Source organism: Eublepharis macularius, chromosome 9 (assembly GCF_028583425.1).
Source record: "Eublepharis macularius isolate TG4126 chromosome 9, MPM_Emac_v1.0, whole genome shotgun sequence".
In the NCBI taxonomy this organism is placed as follows: domain Eukaryota; kingdom Metazoa; phylum Chordata; class Lepidosauria; order Squamata; family Eublepharidae; genus Eublepharis; species Eublepharis macularius.
Window position 1 is genome coordinate 22,590,417 of NC_072798.1, and position 13,226 is coordinate 22,603,642.

General features: G+C 43.8%; 1 protein-coding gene across 1 annotated transcript in view; it reads left to right on the top strand.

Moving 5' to 3' along the window:
• The window catches only part of LOC129336114 (sodium- and chloride-dependent betaine transporter-like), a 76,744-nt gene that overhangs the window by 28,988 nt on the left and 34,530 nt on the right, over positions 1 to 13,226 (top strand). Inside the window, exons 4-7 of the mRNA XM_054989119.1 lie at positions 5,173 to 5,313; positions 9,098 to 9,185; positions 10,881 to 11,013; positions 12,757 to 12,891. Coding sequence (XP_054845094.1) covers positions 5,173 to 5,313; positions 9,098 to 9,185; positions 10,881 to 11,013; positions 12,757 to 12,891 — 497 coding nt within the window. The remainder of the gene's footprint in view (positions 1 to 5,172; positions 5,314 to 9,097; positions 9,186 to 10,880; positions 11,014 to 12,756; positions 12,892 to 13,226) is intronic.

The window sequence follows — 13,226 nt, forward strand, 5'->3', positions numbered from 1 at the left end:
CTCTGAGAATGCAGGTTACTGTGGAAGCACCTTGTTTCCTCTTGCAGTTTTGTGCTAAAAATCAGCCAGCTGCCTCTTTCCATTGCAGGGGAAAAGTTAGAGGTATCCTAACTGCTTGCAAAGGAAAAGCAACTGAGAGGGGGGTCCCTTTGCAGACCCCAGTTTTTGTCTCCACACTGTTTTGAGGACACCTTGTCTCCCAGGAGCAGCATTTGGCGGGGTGTGTCTGTATGTGTGCTCAGTGGACTGCTTTGGTAGGGGAGAACATTCTGTTCTCTTCTAGGTGCCTTCCTTCAGTGGAAAAATATTTCTGGAACAAACCAGGATTCTGGATTCAGGAAGATCTTGACAGGCTGGAAAACTGGGCTAAAATTAACACAATGCATTTCAACAGAGATAAATGTAATGTTCTGTATTTAGGTAGTATTGGATGGGTGAGACTTGTCTTGGCAGTAGCACATGTGAAAAGGATCTAGGGTCTTAGTAGGTCATACACTGAACATGAATCAGCCATATAATGCAGCAGCTAAAACGGCAAATGAGATTTTTGGCTGCATCACTAGAAGTAAATTGTCCAGAGCACATGAAGTGATGGTAGCATTTTACTCTGCTTTGGCTAGACCTCTCTTGGAATAGTGTTCAGTTGTGGACACCATAGTTTATGAATGATGTTGACAAGCTGGAACATGTCTATAGAAGGGCAACAAAGATAGCGAGGGATTTGGAGACTGAGTCCTGTGAGGGAAGGTTAAAGGAGCTGTTTAGCCTGACGAGGAAGTGACTGAGGGGCGATATGATAGCCATCTTCAAATATTTGAAGGGCTGTTACATACAGGATGGAGCTGAGTTGTTTTCTGTCATTCCAGAAGGTCAGACCAGAACCAACAGGTTAAATTTAAACCAAACGAGTTTTCAGCTAAATATTAAGAAGAACTTCATGATTGGAAGTGCAGTTTCTCAGTAGAACAGGCTTCCTTGAGAAGTCGTGGGCTCTCCTTGATTGAAGGCTTTTAAACAGAGTCTAGACAGCAATTTGACAGCAATGCTGATGCTGATTCTATGAATCAGTATAAACTTAGGTTGATTGTGAAAGGGAAGGGAAGGAAGAATGAGCCAGTGTCCAGCTCTTGTGACCTTTCTTATGTGCCCAGGGTAATACTTGCTGATTGCCACTTTGGGGGCAGGAAGGAATTTTCCTCCTTGCTAGACTGGCCAGGAATCCTGGAGGTTTTCTTTGCCTCCTCCAGGCATTGGGGAGTGGAGGGGGTATAGCTGTGAATTTCCAGCATTGTGCAGGAGGTTGGACTAGATGGCCCTGTGGGATATCTTCTAGCTCTGTGATTCTAACCTCATTGCACCCGTGTTGGCCCTCCACAACAGGATTCTGCCAAGACAGACATTGTAGTGTAGGACTTGGACCGACCTGGGTTCAGATCTTCATTCAGCCATGCTCAGTGGGTGTCTTTGGGCCAGTCTCACTATCCTGTGTTCTAAATTAATTCATGAGATTGCGTTAGGATGAAATGGAGGAGGAGAGAACTATGTAACAGCTGCCCTAAGTTCCATGAAGGGAGGGTGGAAGAAAAAAGTAATAGATTAAGGAGGAAGAAGTCAGGGGGGAAATATGACTGGGTATCAGGCAGCCTGATGCTAAGAGTACACAAAATTAGGGACATATTGGTCTCTAGCAGTAGAAGTGTTAGCACTGTATTGGTAAATGCTGGGAAATTTTGAGGGTAATGCCTAGGGAGGGTGGAGTTTGGGGATGATGTGACATCACTGCTGGATGATACTCTAGGAATTTCTCTTAAAATCTATGGTAAACACCTAAGGCGGCCATTTTTCTCCCTTTTGTCAGTTTCTTGAGGGATTGAGGCCAAGGGTGGGGGTTTACATGCTGCAGATAAGAAGTTGGGAAGCCCACCTAGGAGTCCTGTCAGGTTGGTCAGGGTGGGTTCTTCATCTCTAGTTAGAGGATGTTCTATAATAGTAATGGGCTTTTTTCTAGCTGTCACACCGGGATGGAGATATTTGGAATCATAGAGTTGGAAGGGGACTTTTAGTTTATCTTGTTCAGCCTCCTGCTCAGTGCTTTAATCTGTAGGTTTTGGCTACAGTTCAACAACAAAGATGAGTCCAGGGCAGGTATGAGGAGATTCTCTTAGAATATTGGGCCTCTGGAATGTCAGGCATGGTGTCCCCTTCTGAAAGGGAAGGCAAACTTGTGAACTGCTCCCTGTGTGACTTTAATTATGTGTCCAGTGTTTCCAGTACAACCCTAATCAGTATTTTAAAATATACTATTGTAAATTCATGCACATTAGCTCCCCCACCGGCTTTGCATACCTTTGAATGGCCTGTTAATGCTCGTACTGTTAGGAAAAGGTGGCGCCCCAGAAATGTGACCACAATAGAGATACGATTATTTCACAGTGCCTCAACAGCAGGTACTGGTGAAGCAAGCTAATGAGGACAGCTGTGATGTATAATTTACAGTAGATGGGCCAAAATACTTTATCTGTAAGTGAAATATGAAAACCGAGGATTTTTTAAAAACTGCTTGCACTTTGCAATTTCTACTCTGCATTTTCTTGCATGATGCTTTCACTAATATATCATGGCTCTTTTCTAGAGATGTTGAGCCCTCCTCAAATTGTGAAGGTTATAGTCAATCCCTGGAGTACAAATAGCAATTTGGTACCTGTATCTTTAAATACACAAAATCTTGCCAAGTCACTGAAACTGACAGTAGTTTGGATCCAGACTAACTTCTCTGCTAACAGAAGGGGAGGAGTAATTCCCACCAATTCCCTCTTCTTGCTGCAGACCTCCAGTTTGCTTTTCATGCTCTTTCTGGGGGCGGGGGTCTCCCTGTCTCCAAGGAGCAGGCCATTGGGGAGTTCAGTGTGTGTAGGGGGGAGGAAGTAACATTCTGAAAAGTGCCATGCATTAATGGAAAATTTAGTCTGGATTCAACCTTATTATTAATCCACAGATAGAAAAAGTAGTTCCCGGATGGTAGAACAAAACAGCACAATTACGGGTCTCACCCGCTGGTCATGCAATGCATCTTCCTAATCGCTTTTTATTCTCTTCTGTTTTTCTGCTTTTCCTTCCTGTCTGCCACTAGCTTTCTGAAGCATCAGCAAGGGGCAGTGAGTGCAGCTGATGGGCTGGCATTTGTACAGACACAGAGCAAGAGACTGTTTTCTGCTAAATTGACACAAGATGCAACCGGGGGCGTATAGCAAGTGAACAGGAAACTCAAGAAAGGGAGTATGGAGCAAATGGTAATCATCATCCACATTACACAGCCAGATGAATAGCAGAAGAAATATTACTCATGAGGATTCAAGGGTTGGCTATGGACATTACCCAAATGGACTGGTCATCTTGGATTTGATAGAGATGCTGTCCAAAATCTTTTTCAAGAATCTGCATCTTGAAGAAAAAATCCAAATTATGCATCTTGAAAGATCTGAATTCGCTAATCATGAAACAGAGAACATTTGCAAACATTTATGTAATTCCTATGCATAATTCATTCTTCCATCAGCAAAAGAATAACAATTGACTACTTAAATGATAGTATTAAATGGGATTAATTTGGTAGCCTTCAGATTGTCACTGGGGAGAAGTGCTCCAGAAATCCTGGGGAATAAGTACTGAATCTCTCACACATATAATGAAGCCAACATTACCTAGAAATGTTGGCCAGAGTGGCATAAAATTAGCACTCTGAAGTGTAAGATCAGATGTGTGATGCAGATGTCTATGATGCAGAAGGGAGATCTCAGAGGTATTTCTGCATGCAGAAACTTTCTTGATATTACATATACCCTGCTCTTTCACCAAAGAAAGGGCAGCCCTCTCTCATCTAAACTGGTTACAGGGCTATTCCTCCTTACAAGATTGCTGTTTTGGCCACCCGTGGCAGGTAAACCCCCATTCCTGGCCTGAATTCCTCACCCTCCAAACACTGAGAAACAGGAGACAAATTGGCCAAAAAATGGCCTTCATAGTGATGCTCTAAGAATTTCCCTGTATCTCTGTGGTCTTTATAATAGAGATAAAGAGCCATTCTTACAGTTTCACTTAGAAATGTCATCACATTCTCCCCAAATTAAAAAAAAAAATTCTCCCCAAATTCTATTTTTCCCAGGCACTACCCTCAAAATCGCCTGGCATTTAGCTGGCTTCCCTGTCTCCTTAGTAGGGAAACTCCATCATATCCCTTCAGATTAGAGATGGGCACAAACCGAAATACAAACCAAAATTCATGACGAACCAGGCGGGTTCGTGGTTCGTAAACCAGTGGTTCGTCAGAGCCCATTTCTGACAAACCACCATGAACTTTAGGCTGGTTCATTTAGTTCATTTTTCAGTTCATCACTGCAGACAGCCTGGTGTCAATCAATCGGTTTCCTAGGCAAAAGGGGATGGACTTCCTGCAGACCTTCTGCTGACCCAGAAGTGGTGATTTGCTGGCCTGGAAGTGACATTTTCACGAACCAAAACAAACTGATTTGTGAACTGGGGCAGGTTCGTGAAAGTTTGTGGTTCGTGGTTCATGAAATGTGACGAACCACGGACCGCACAGTTCATTTTTTCCCCCGTTTGTGCCCATCTCCACTTCAGATAATTTGTTTGGTCTACATCAGAGGGCCCCAACTTGGTGCTTGTAAGCAACATGGTGCCCACTGACATCTTTGTTGGTGCCCACCAAGTGTTTTTAGAAAGTAGGTGGGGTCCAGCGGAGTCTTGCCCAGAAAGGCTTCTGATTGGCTACTTGAGATCTGATTTGCTGTGCAGATTAAAATAACATTGTTTTAGCTGCAGCTGACACCACAGGATTGGTTTTATTTCCCCACTTTCCTCTTTGCCAATGTATTTTCTAAATTACTCCCTCTTCTCCTCTGAACTTGATATTCCTCTGCGTATTTGGCTTTGCCCCCTGACAGCCATTTTGTGGTTGGCTTCACCTCCTGCAGTAGCCATTTTAAAATTACACTGCCAACCTGTGTCAGAATTCCAAAGTTGCCTACGGGTTCAAAATGTTGGGAACCCTTGGTCTACATGGACTAACATCCAAAACCTCTTTCCCAACTCCACTTGATAGAATTTGTGGCTTTATCATGCCTAATATTTTCCCTATAATTCTTTTTCATTCAGGAATTGGATATGCTTCACAAGTCATTGAATCCTACCTGAATGTCTACTACATCATCATTTTAGCTTGGGCCTTGTTTTACCTATTCAACTCCTTCACTTCTGTTCTACCCTGGGCCAGCTGCAACAATCCCTGGAATACAGGTACAGCTTCATCCACATTCAACTGTGTGAATAGTTATCTGTAAAAGTGGGCCTGCAGTTCTTCTTCTTATGCAATAAGACTGGCTAAAGGCTCCAGGTCTGACAACTGGGTTTTGCCTCATTCGGAGTATTAGGAGAACTGACCTCTGCCATTGATTTAATTTATTTTATTTTAAACATTTCTATGCCATCATTCCACTCAAATAGGATCCCCAAGACAGCAAACATCAAACATTAAAACATTCCAACATTCGAAATATTTTTTAAAAAGTGCACACACAATAGTTCAATAAAAATATAAACAGAAATAACATCAAAAAATGAGGCGGGGGCAGGCAGTAACAGTTATTAGGACATGCCAAGCAGAAGACAAAAAAGTGTTCACCCATGAGCAGAAAATAACAACAGAGGGAGACAGATTAATCTCCTTGGGGAAGAAGACAGATTAATCTCCTTGGGGAAGGAGTTCCAAAGATGTGGTTCCACAGACAAGAAAGCCCTTTCTCAGGTTGCCACTCAGCTAGCCCCAGATGGCAGGGACACCCAAAGCAAGTCCTCTAACGTTGGCTAGGGTGGAGGGATAGGTCCATATGGTCTTTAACTTATGCTGGCCCCAAACCATATAGGGCTTTAAGGGTCAATGCCCATACCTTGAATTGGGCCTGGAAACAAATTGGGAGCCAGTGTAGAGTGATGTCCCTGCGACCTATTCCAGTCAACATTCTGGCTGCAGTATTCTGTATTGACTGTAGCTTCCAGACAGTCTTCCATCTAACCTAGATTTTCAAGAGCAAGCACCACAGTGGCCAAATCTTGCCCCTAGGAAGGATAACAGCAGGCTCACTAGCTGAATCTGATTAAAGGCACCCTGGCCAGTCACTGCAAGGGGTTTGTGTTTATCCAACAGGAGTCCCGGGTCCAGGAGCACCCTCAAGCTATGAACCTGCTCTTTTAGGGGGAGTGCAACCCCATCCAGAACAAAAGATATTCCAGTTCCTGAGTCAGACCCTCCTCCCACCAGTAGCACCTCCATTTTGTTGGGATTAAGTTTCAGCTTGTTAGCCCTTATATACCCCAAAGTTTAGACAAATCTCTGGGATCTGCTGGAAGCATGAGATAAAGCTGAGTATCAATCTGCATACTGGTAGCCCGTCAGCCCAGATCTCCAGGTGACCTCTCCCAGTGGTTTGGGGGACAAAATGGAACGTTGCTTGAATGTAACGGAGATTGGCAGTGTCTGTCTACCCCTTCTTGTCGCTCTCTGGCCTAATTCTTGTTCAGCCATCAGTGTCCTTCCACTTAGGATGGAAGTTTCTTGTGTAAAGGGATTCTTAACATGATTTCAGTGCTTTTAATTACTCTCCAGGGCAACACCTAGTAGTGCTTTTCTTTTTTGACAGGGGCTACACACCTGGTACACAATAAACTGAGCATCTCTTCTCTCTTACTGCTTCCCTGCACAGCCAGACATGGCGTAGACAGTCCTGTTGCTAGTAATAAAGTCTACTTCTATTCTTAACCCCTTTGTGTCCCCTGCCTGATTCCTGACTGTGTGGACAACCTCTTTGAGAGCTGAATCACGGCCCCAGAATTCAGGAACTGCCTGGATAAGAATGCCGCACCATTTCCCCTTCCACAGTGTAATCAAATGGAGCACAGGCTCCCTGCCTCCCTCTTGCTTTCATGCTGCTGAAGAGACTTAAGTCCCACACAGTGGGCTGTGAATTGTGCCTTTGTTCAGCCAGTCTTTGGTTTGTTTCATTCTGTTCAGAGGCCACAGGCCCCTGGAGCTGCCAGGCAGTTCTACAGAAGCGCTCCCTGACCTGTGCACATCCTTTAGTCTTCTGCTGTGCTCTGCTACCCATTTCCCCCTTTTTTCCTCTCCACACACCGACATGAGAGCTAGCAACATAGTTCTTTCTCTTTCTTTTCCTTATGTCAGTTTCTAAAAAAATCAGGTTCTCTGATTCTCTTGATGGCAGTCTTCTCTGGATGCTCCCTCAGGAAGGCCCTGCCATATCTCTACAAACTGAGACATCCACTCACAGCATCCGTGATCTGATAAAATGTAGCCTTCCAGTCCATGAAAACTTATATTAGGAAAAAAAATGTTAGTCTTTAACAAGACTTCTATTTACCATAAACAAAGGAATTTCTTTAGAAGATGCTAGAGAATAATTTTGGGTGGATAGCCATAGAAGAGCAACATACGGGTCCAGTAGCACCTTAAGGACCAACTAGATTTCCAGGATATGAGCATTTGAGAGTGGGAGTTCTGGGTCTCAAAAGCTCATACCCTGGAAATCTAGTTGGTCTTTAAAGTGCTCCTGACCTGGATAGCCCAGGAGAGCCGGATCTCAGAAGCTAAGCAGGGTCAGCCTTGGTTAGTAATTGGATGGGAGACCTCTAACGAAGACCAGGGTTCCAGAGGCAGGCAATGGCAAATCACCTCTGTTAGTCTTTTGCCATGAAACCCCCACCAGGAGTGGCCATAAGTCAAATATAACTTAAGGGCAGGATTTCATTTCATTTGAAAGTGCTACTGGACCCGAATCTTGCCCTGTTAGAGAATAAGTTATTTAAGACTGCTTCCACATGAGGATTTTTCTCCTCTTTTGCTTCCAAGCTGCAGCCTTGGGGGTGGGGGGAGCATCTACAAGACTTTGTGCTCCTATCGTCCTTTACCCATCCTTGGTTCACTCTTCTTCCACCCTGTTTTCCTCAGATTTGAGCACAATCCGAGTGTGTTATCATGGTGTCTGGTCAAAATGGCACATGGTTTCTTGCCCTGCAAAGATCCAGCTCACACTGGTGCTAATTTTTTTGGTTTTGCTGTCAATGTCTTCAGCCACCATTTTGACTGCTGCACCATCAGTAGGCTTTTTGAGGGTGTAAAACAAACTGATGCCCTGACCTGGATAGCCCAGCTGAGCCTGATCTCATCAGAAGCTAAGCAGGATTAGCCTTGGTTAGTAATTGGATGGGAGACCTCCAGTGAAGACCAGGGTGGCAGAGGCAGGCAATGGCAAACCACCTCTGTTAATCTCTTGCCATGAAAACCCCACCAGGGGTTGCCATAAGTCAGCTATGACTTGAGGGCATTCTCTACCACCACCAAAACAAACTGGTAATTGCTATAGTGCTACAGCAATTCTTGATTTTTTTTTAAGCCCTTCAGGGGCACGCCAGGGAAAATGCCGAGAAAGTAGTTGTTACAAGAGGCTGATTGGGAATAAGTGCAGAAATCTCCCATGAGGAGGCCCCCATACCCATGTGCGTGCCTTTGCATTCACAGCCATGGTGGAAACACAATGGGAGACTCCTTGCCATGTGGAAGCAAGCCTAATGTGTGTATTATCATTTACTTCCTAGTCTTTCTCTTCCTTTTCCTCTTTGTGTTTTCTTTTAGTATATTACCATCTTCTCTTAGAATACTTTTGTGTCTTCTCCCCACATTCTAGTAGTTTAACAGATAAAAGAGCATTCAAGAGCTTGTGTGTGTGTGTGTGTGTGTGTGTGTGTGAGGTTGGACTGGGAGGTCTGCGAAGCCAATGCAGTGAATGAGTGACGGGGGAAAGAAGCTGAGATCGGATGCTTTGGGATTACTGCAGTTGGCATTCTTGACTTATAACCTGCATTCCACAGACATCTGGATCCCATATAAAATAAAGATCTGGCACATCCATCTTGGAACTGCAGCAGTTCCTGGGCTAGGAGGAGCACTCCAGTCAAAGGAAAGATGGATGATTTAAGAGAGTGTCTGCTTATTTCTCCTCTTTCGCAGAGCACTGTGTGGACTTTCTGAACAGCTCCAGTTGGGAGGATGGAACGATGCCAGCTAATGCTACCTCCTCAGTCATCGAGTTCTGGGAGTACGTATTCTGATTTTCAGATCCCTTTATTTTCTACAGTTCACCGAGAAGATGCTTTTGGCCACTACCATGCTAAAAACAAGAGGAAGCTCAAGGGTTACATTTTGCAAACCAAGGCATATGGTAACCATATGGGTTTATTCAGAGGGTTGCCTGTATCGATGGGGGATACAAGGGAAGATCAGAGATTGTGCAGTGATATGTTCATCCATATTCCTCAGCCGTTTTGTTGTCCAAGATGAAAAGGCTAAATCCTCCCACAGCAGCAAACTCCCCCTGCTCTTCCTCCTGTGCTACATGAGCCTTCCGTGCCCCCTGCCTTGGCAGAAGGAATGCCTCTAAGATGTTGCCAGGCAATGAATGGTTTGCAGGTTGTACCCAAGGCCCTGCACAACAAGAGACTGGAGCTGTTGAGACTGGAGACTAGGAAACGGCGAATGTAGTCTAAAACTGGCCAGCCCTGCACTGCACCCCATTCTGGCCACCTGAGGCAGGATCTTTACCCTTCCTCATATATGAGTCTGCCATTCCGCATATTCGCACCCCACATTCACCCCTTTATATATTTTCATAGAAGAAGAACTAAACACCTGTCATTTAGGCACACAGGTCTTTTTCAGACTTTGCTACTAATAAAGGGGCATGAAGGCCTTATCCAGATGCTGAATATGTTGCAACCCCCATATTAGGGTTGGTTCATTGTCTTGCGAATACAAAGGCGATGGTGAAATATCAGGTTCGTGTGATGGTGGGATGGTGTTGGTAGCTCTGCTGCAGCAGAATTTCTGGACTGCTGTTTACCACGTCTTGGAGAATAAAATGAGGTTTTCCTCTCTGTACCAGAGATGAAAACACTTTATAAAACTTAAATTAAAACTCAGAATGGTGAAAGAAGTATATGCTGACTGCTGTTTGTTGTGTGCCTTTTGAGAATAATGACACTGTTCTGGGTACCTAATAATATCCTCCTTGACTACACATGCATAAGTATGCGTGTACGCCCGCACGCGCATACACAGAGAGAGAGTCTTTGTGTTTTGTAATATGTAATATGTGTGTACATATATCACAGACGTATGTATGATAAATACATCTAAAACTGTTCGTTAAGATAATATTATCTGTACATTTACTTTTCATTGATTTTTATCTCTCCAGCTCTGTCCATAGAAATAACATTCCCAGTCCTGGGGGTGGGGGGGGGGGGGACCTACGCAGAAGTAATTTAGTATTTCAGCTATTTTTATTGCCAGCCTCAGCTGCAATGTTTCAATCGGTTCTGAGTCAATACTTGTACATAGCTTAAAGGCTAACCCAGATGAAAGCACTGCTTTGTCCAAAAGTGGACAAAGCTCACATAGCAAAAGGAGAAGAAGTGAAGTATCTGAAGAAGTGAGTTGTAACTCACGAAAGCTCATACCTCATCACAAATGTTGTTAGTCTTATAGGTGCTACTGGACTCTTGCTCTTTTCTATAGCAAAAGGAGGGATGTTTTTTGGTGAGAAGGGAGCACAGAGGACAAATGGAAAGGCTGCGAGCAAGTAATTTAGCACAGGCACAATAGAAGTGATGGGATCTAAGTCTAATATGTGATGGGGTGTAGGTGAAGATAATTAGGAAAGCACTGACATGGTCTAGCATGCAAAAATCAGACTGGAGCATAAACCATCCCGTCCCTTTATCTGCTCTGGCAGGAAGCGAGCTTTGAGAATAACCGATGGAATACATAACCTGGGCACCATCCGGTGGGAACTGGCCCTCTGCCTCTTGCTTGCCTGGATCATCTGTTACTTCTGCATCTGGAAAGGAGTCAAGTCCACAGGCAAAGTAGGAGCAAATCTTTGTGCTTTTTAATTCCTAAAATGTATTGATTTATCCCTTTGGCTTCTCTGTGTTGAGGAGGCAACAGAGGGTACAGGTCAAACCGAGCTTTGGTGTGAGTATACCCAGAAACAAACAGCAGCAAGATAGAACAGGAGTCCAGTGGTAGCTTAAAGACTAGCAATTTTTTTCCAGTATAAGCTTTTGTGAAGGAGTGCTTACAGAAGCTGATGCTGGAATAAATTCTGCTAGTCTTTAAGGTGCCACTAGACTCCTGTTTTATTTTTTTGGTGGCAAATTTCCATTTCACCCGAGTTCACCTCTGCCTTGTTCACGATAGCTCTGCACTGTCAGCCCATTTACAATGTAATGAAAATAATACTGACCTCCATTACAGGGCTGTAGTTAGGCTTATGTAGTTAGGCTTATACAGAGAGCTGCTATAGTACAGTGGTTAAGTGGTTTGGCTACGAATCAGCACTCTACTGGTTCAAATCCCACTACTTCCATGAGCTCAGTAGGTGGCCATTGGTAAGCCATTCCTCGAAGCCCCAGCTGTATTGTGGGGATAATAATAACACTAACTTGTTCACTGCTCTGGGTGAGGCGCTAATCTGTCTAGAAGAGTGGCATATAAGCACAGTTGTTGTTGTTGTTATCATTGAGTTAAAGTATGTGAAGTATTTTATTAACAGAAATGCATTATATAAATATAACATTGCTGTTATAATTATTAACTCTGTTTTTTCAAAAACTTGCTTGATTGGAGACTGTAGCAGGAAGATTTTAAAAAATCAAGACTGTTCCCAAAGTGGTAATAGTTTGTCACTGACACCCTCCAATAGTTGCTGGTGACAGTCATACCGCAATACACCCACACTTCTCGCAGTGGTGATAGTCGCACTATTGTGAGCTAGTTTCAACCTTTCCAGGGTTCAGCCAGAAGAGTGACTTAACAGGTAAATGTGGTGGGACACAAAAATGAACTGTGTGCAGTATGGGCAAAATGGCAACTCTACAGGCTTGTTTCCATATCCTTGAAAATCCATTGCCTGTACACAACCTATATATAACTCTGATTCTCAGCCCGCACAGTGGAGTAGCTGTGCACCTTCCGGCACATTTTCTGCTTGTGCTATGTAGGTCAAGGCAAGAGACAGAAGTACAACACGCATCTTTCCTACCCAGGCAGTGACTTGAATTCTTCCACCCCTCTCAGCCAAATTCAAAGCTTTCCTCCAGCCTAAGGAGCCTTCTTACGACAGAAGGGAAGAGTCTCATCTGTTGGCGGAAGCCTTCTTAGACTAGGAGAACTCTTCAGACTTAGACAAGTGAAGTTGTTTGATACAAGCCTGCAATGAACGATGCAGTTAAGAACACAGAAATCCTCTTCAGTTTTCGTCAAAGTGAGGGGAGGGAGTGATTTCTGCCTCCTTCCCTCTTCTGCTGCATCCCCCCTAATTTTGTTACGTGTGTGTCCGCAGACCCTCAAGCACAGCATATTGCGGTTCTGCAGTGGGAGGGGGGAATCAGCAGAAATCACTGTCTCCTCTTAAGAAAACTGAAGCACTGTTAAGTCTTAGGAATGTGGTTGTCTATAGTGCAACTTGTTTAGCTGAATGGGTTGGTTGTCTTCTGCTATGGGCAACTGGTAGCCCATAGGATGTAGCCACCCTCTATTTTTCATGTTTATTTAAACCTGCTTCATGGTGAGCTTTTGAGATACTTCAGAGTTTCACTTGCTTGCAGGTGGTCTACTTCACTGCCACGTTTCCTTACGTGATGCTTATTATTCTACTGATTCGAGGAGTCACCCTGCCAGGTGCCACAGAAGGGATCATGTTCTATTTGATGCCAGACATTTCTAGACTTGCAGATCCTCAGGTGAGTTATAGATTCTGATCAGATGAGGAAGATTGTGGTGGATGGATATTTCACAAGATCAGATTTCGCTCCCAATGATGTTAGGGATCAAAGTGGGTAGGAAACAACATCAAAGCCTGACCTAATAATGCCTATCGATATGATAGCTTCCATGAAACACAACATTTCTGAAATAATTAAGGATAATATGACACATTTATTAAATGTTAAAAATCCATTGTATTAGGAATTTTTTTAAAAAACTGAACACAAATTAACGGGCCAGCTGACTCAAGTATGTATGCCCCCTCCTGGCTTTCTTATCACTTAGGTTACTCCATACTTCCTCATTAATA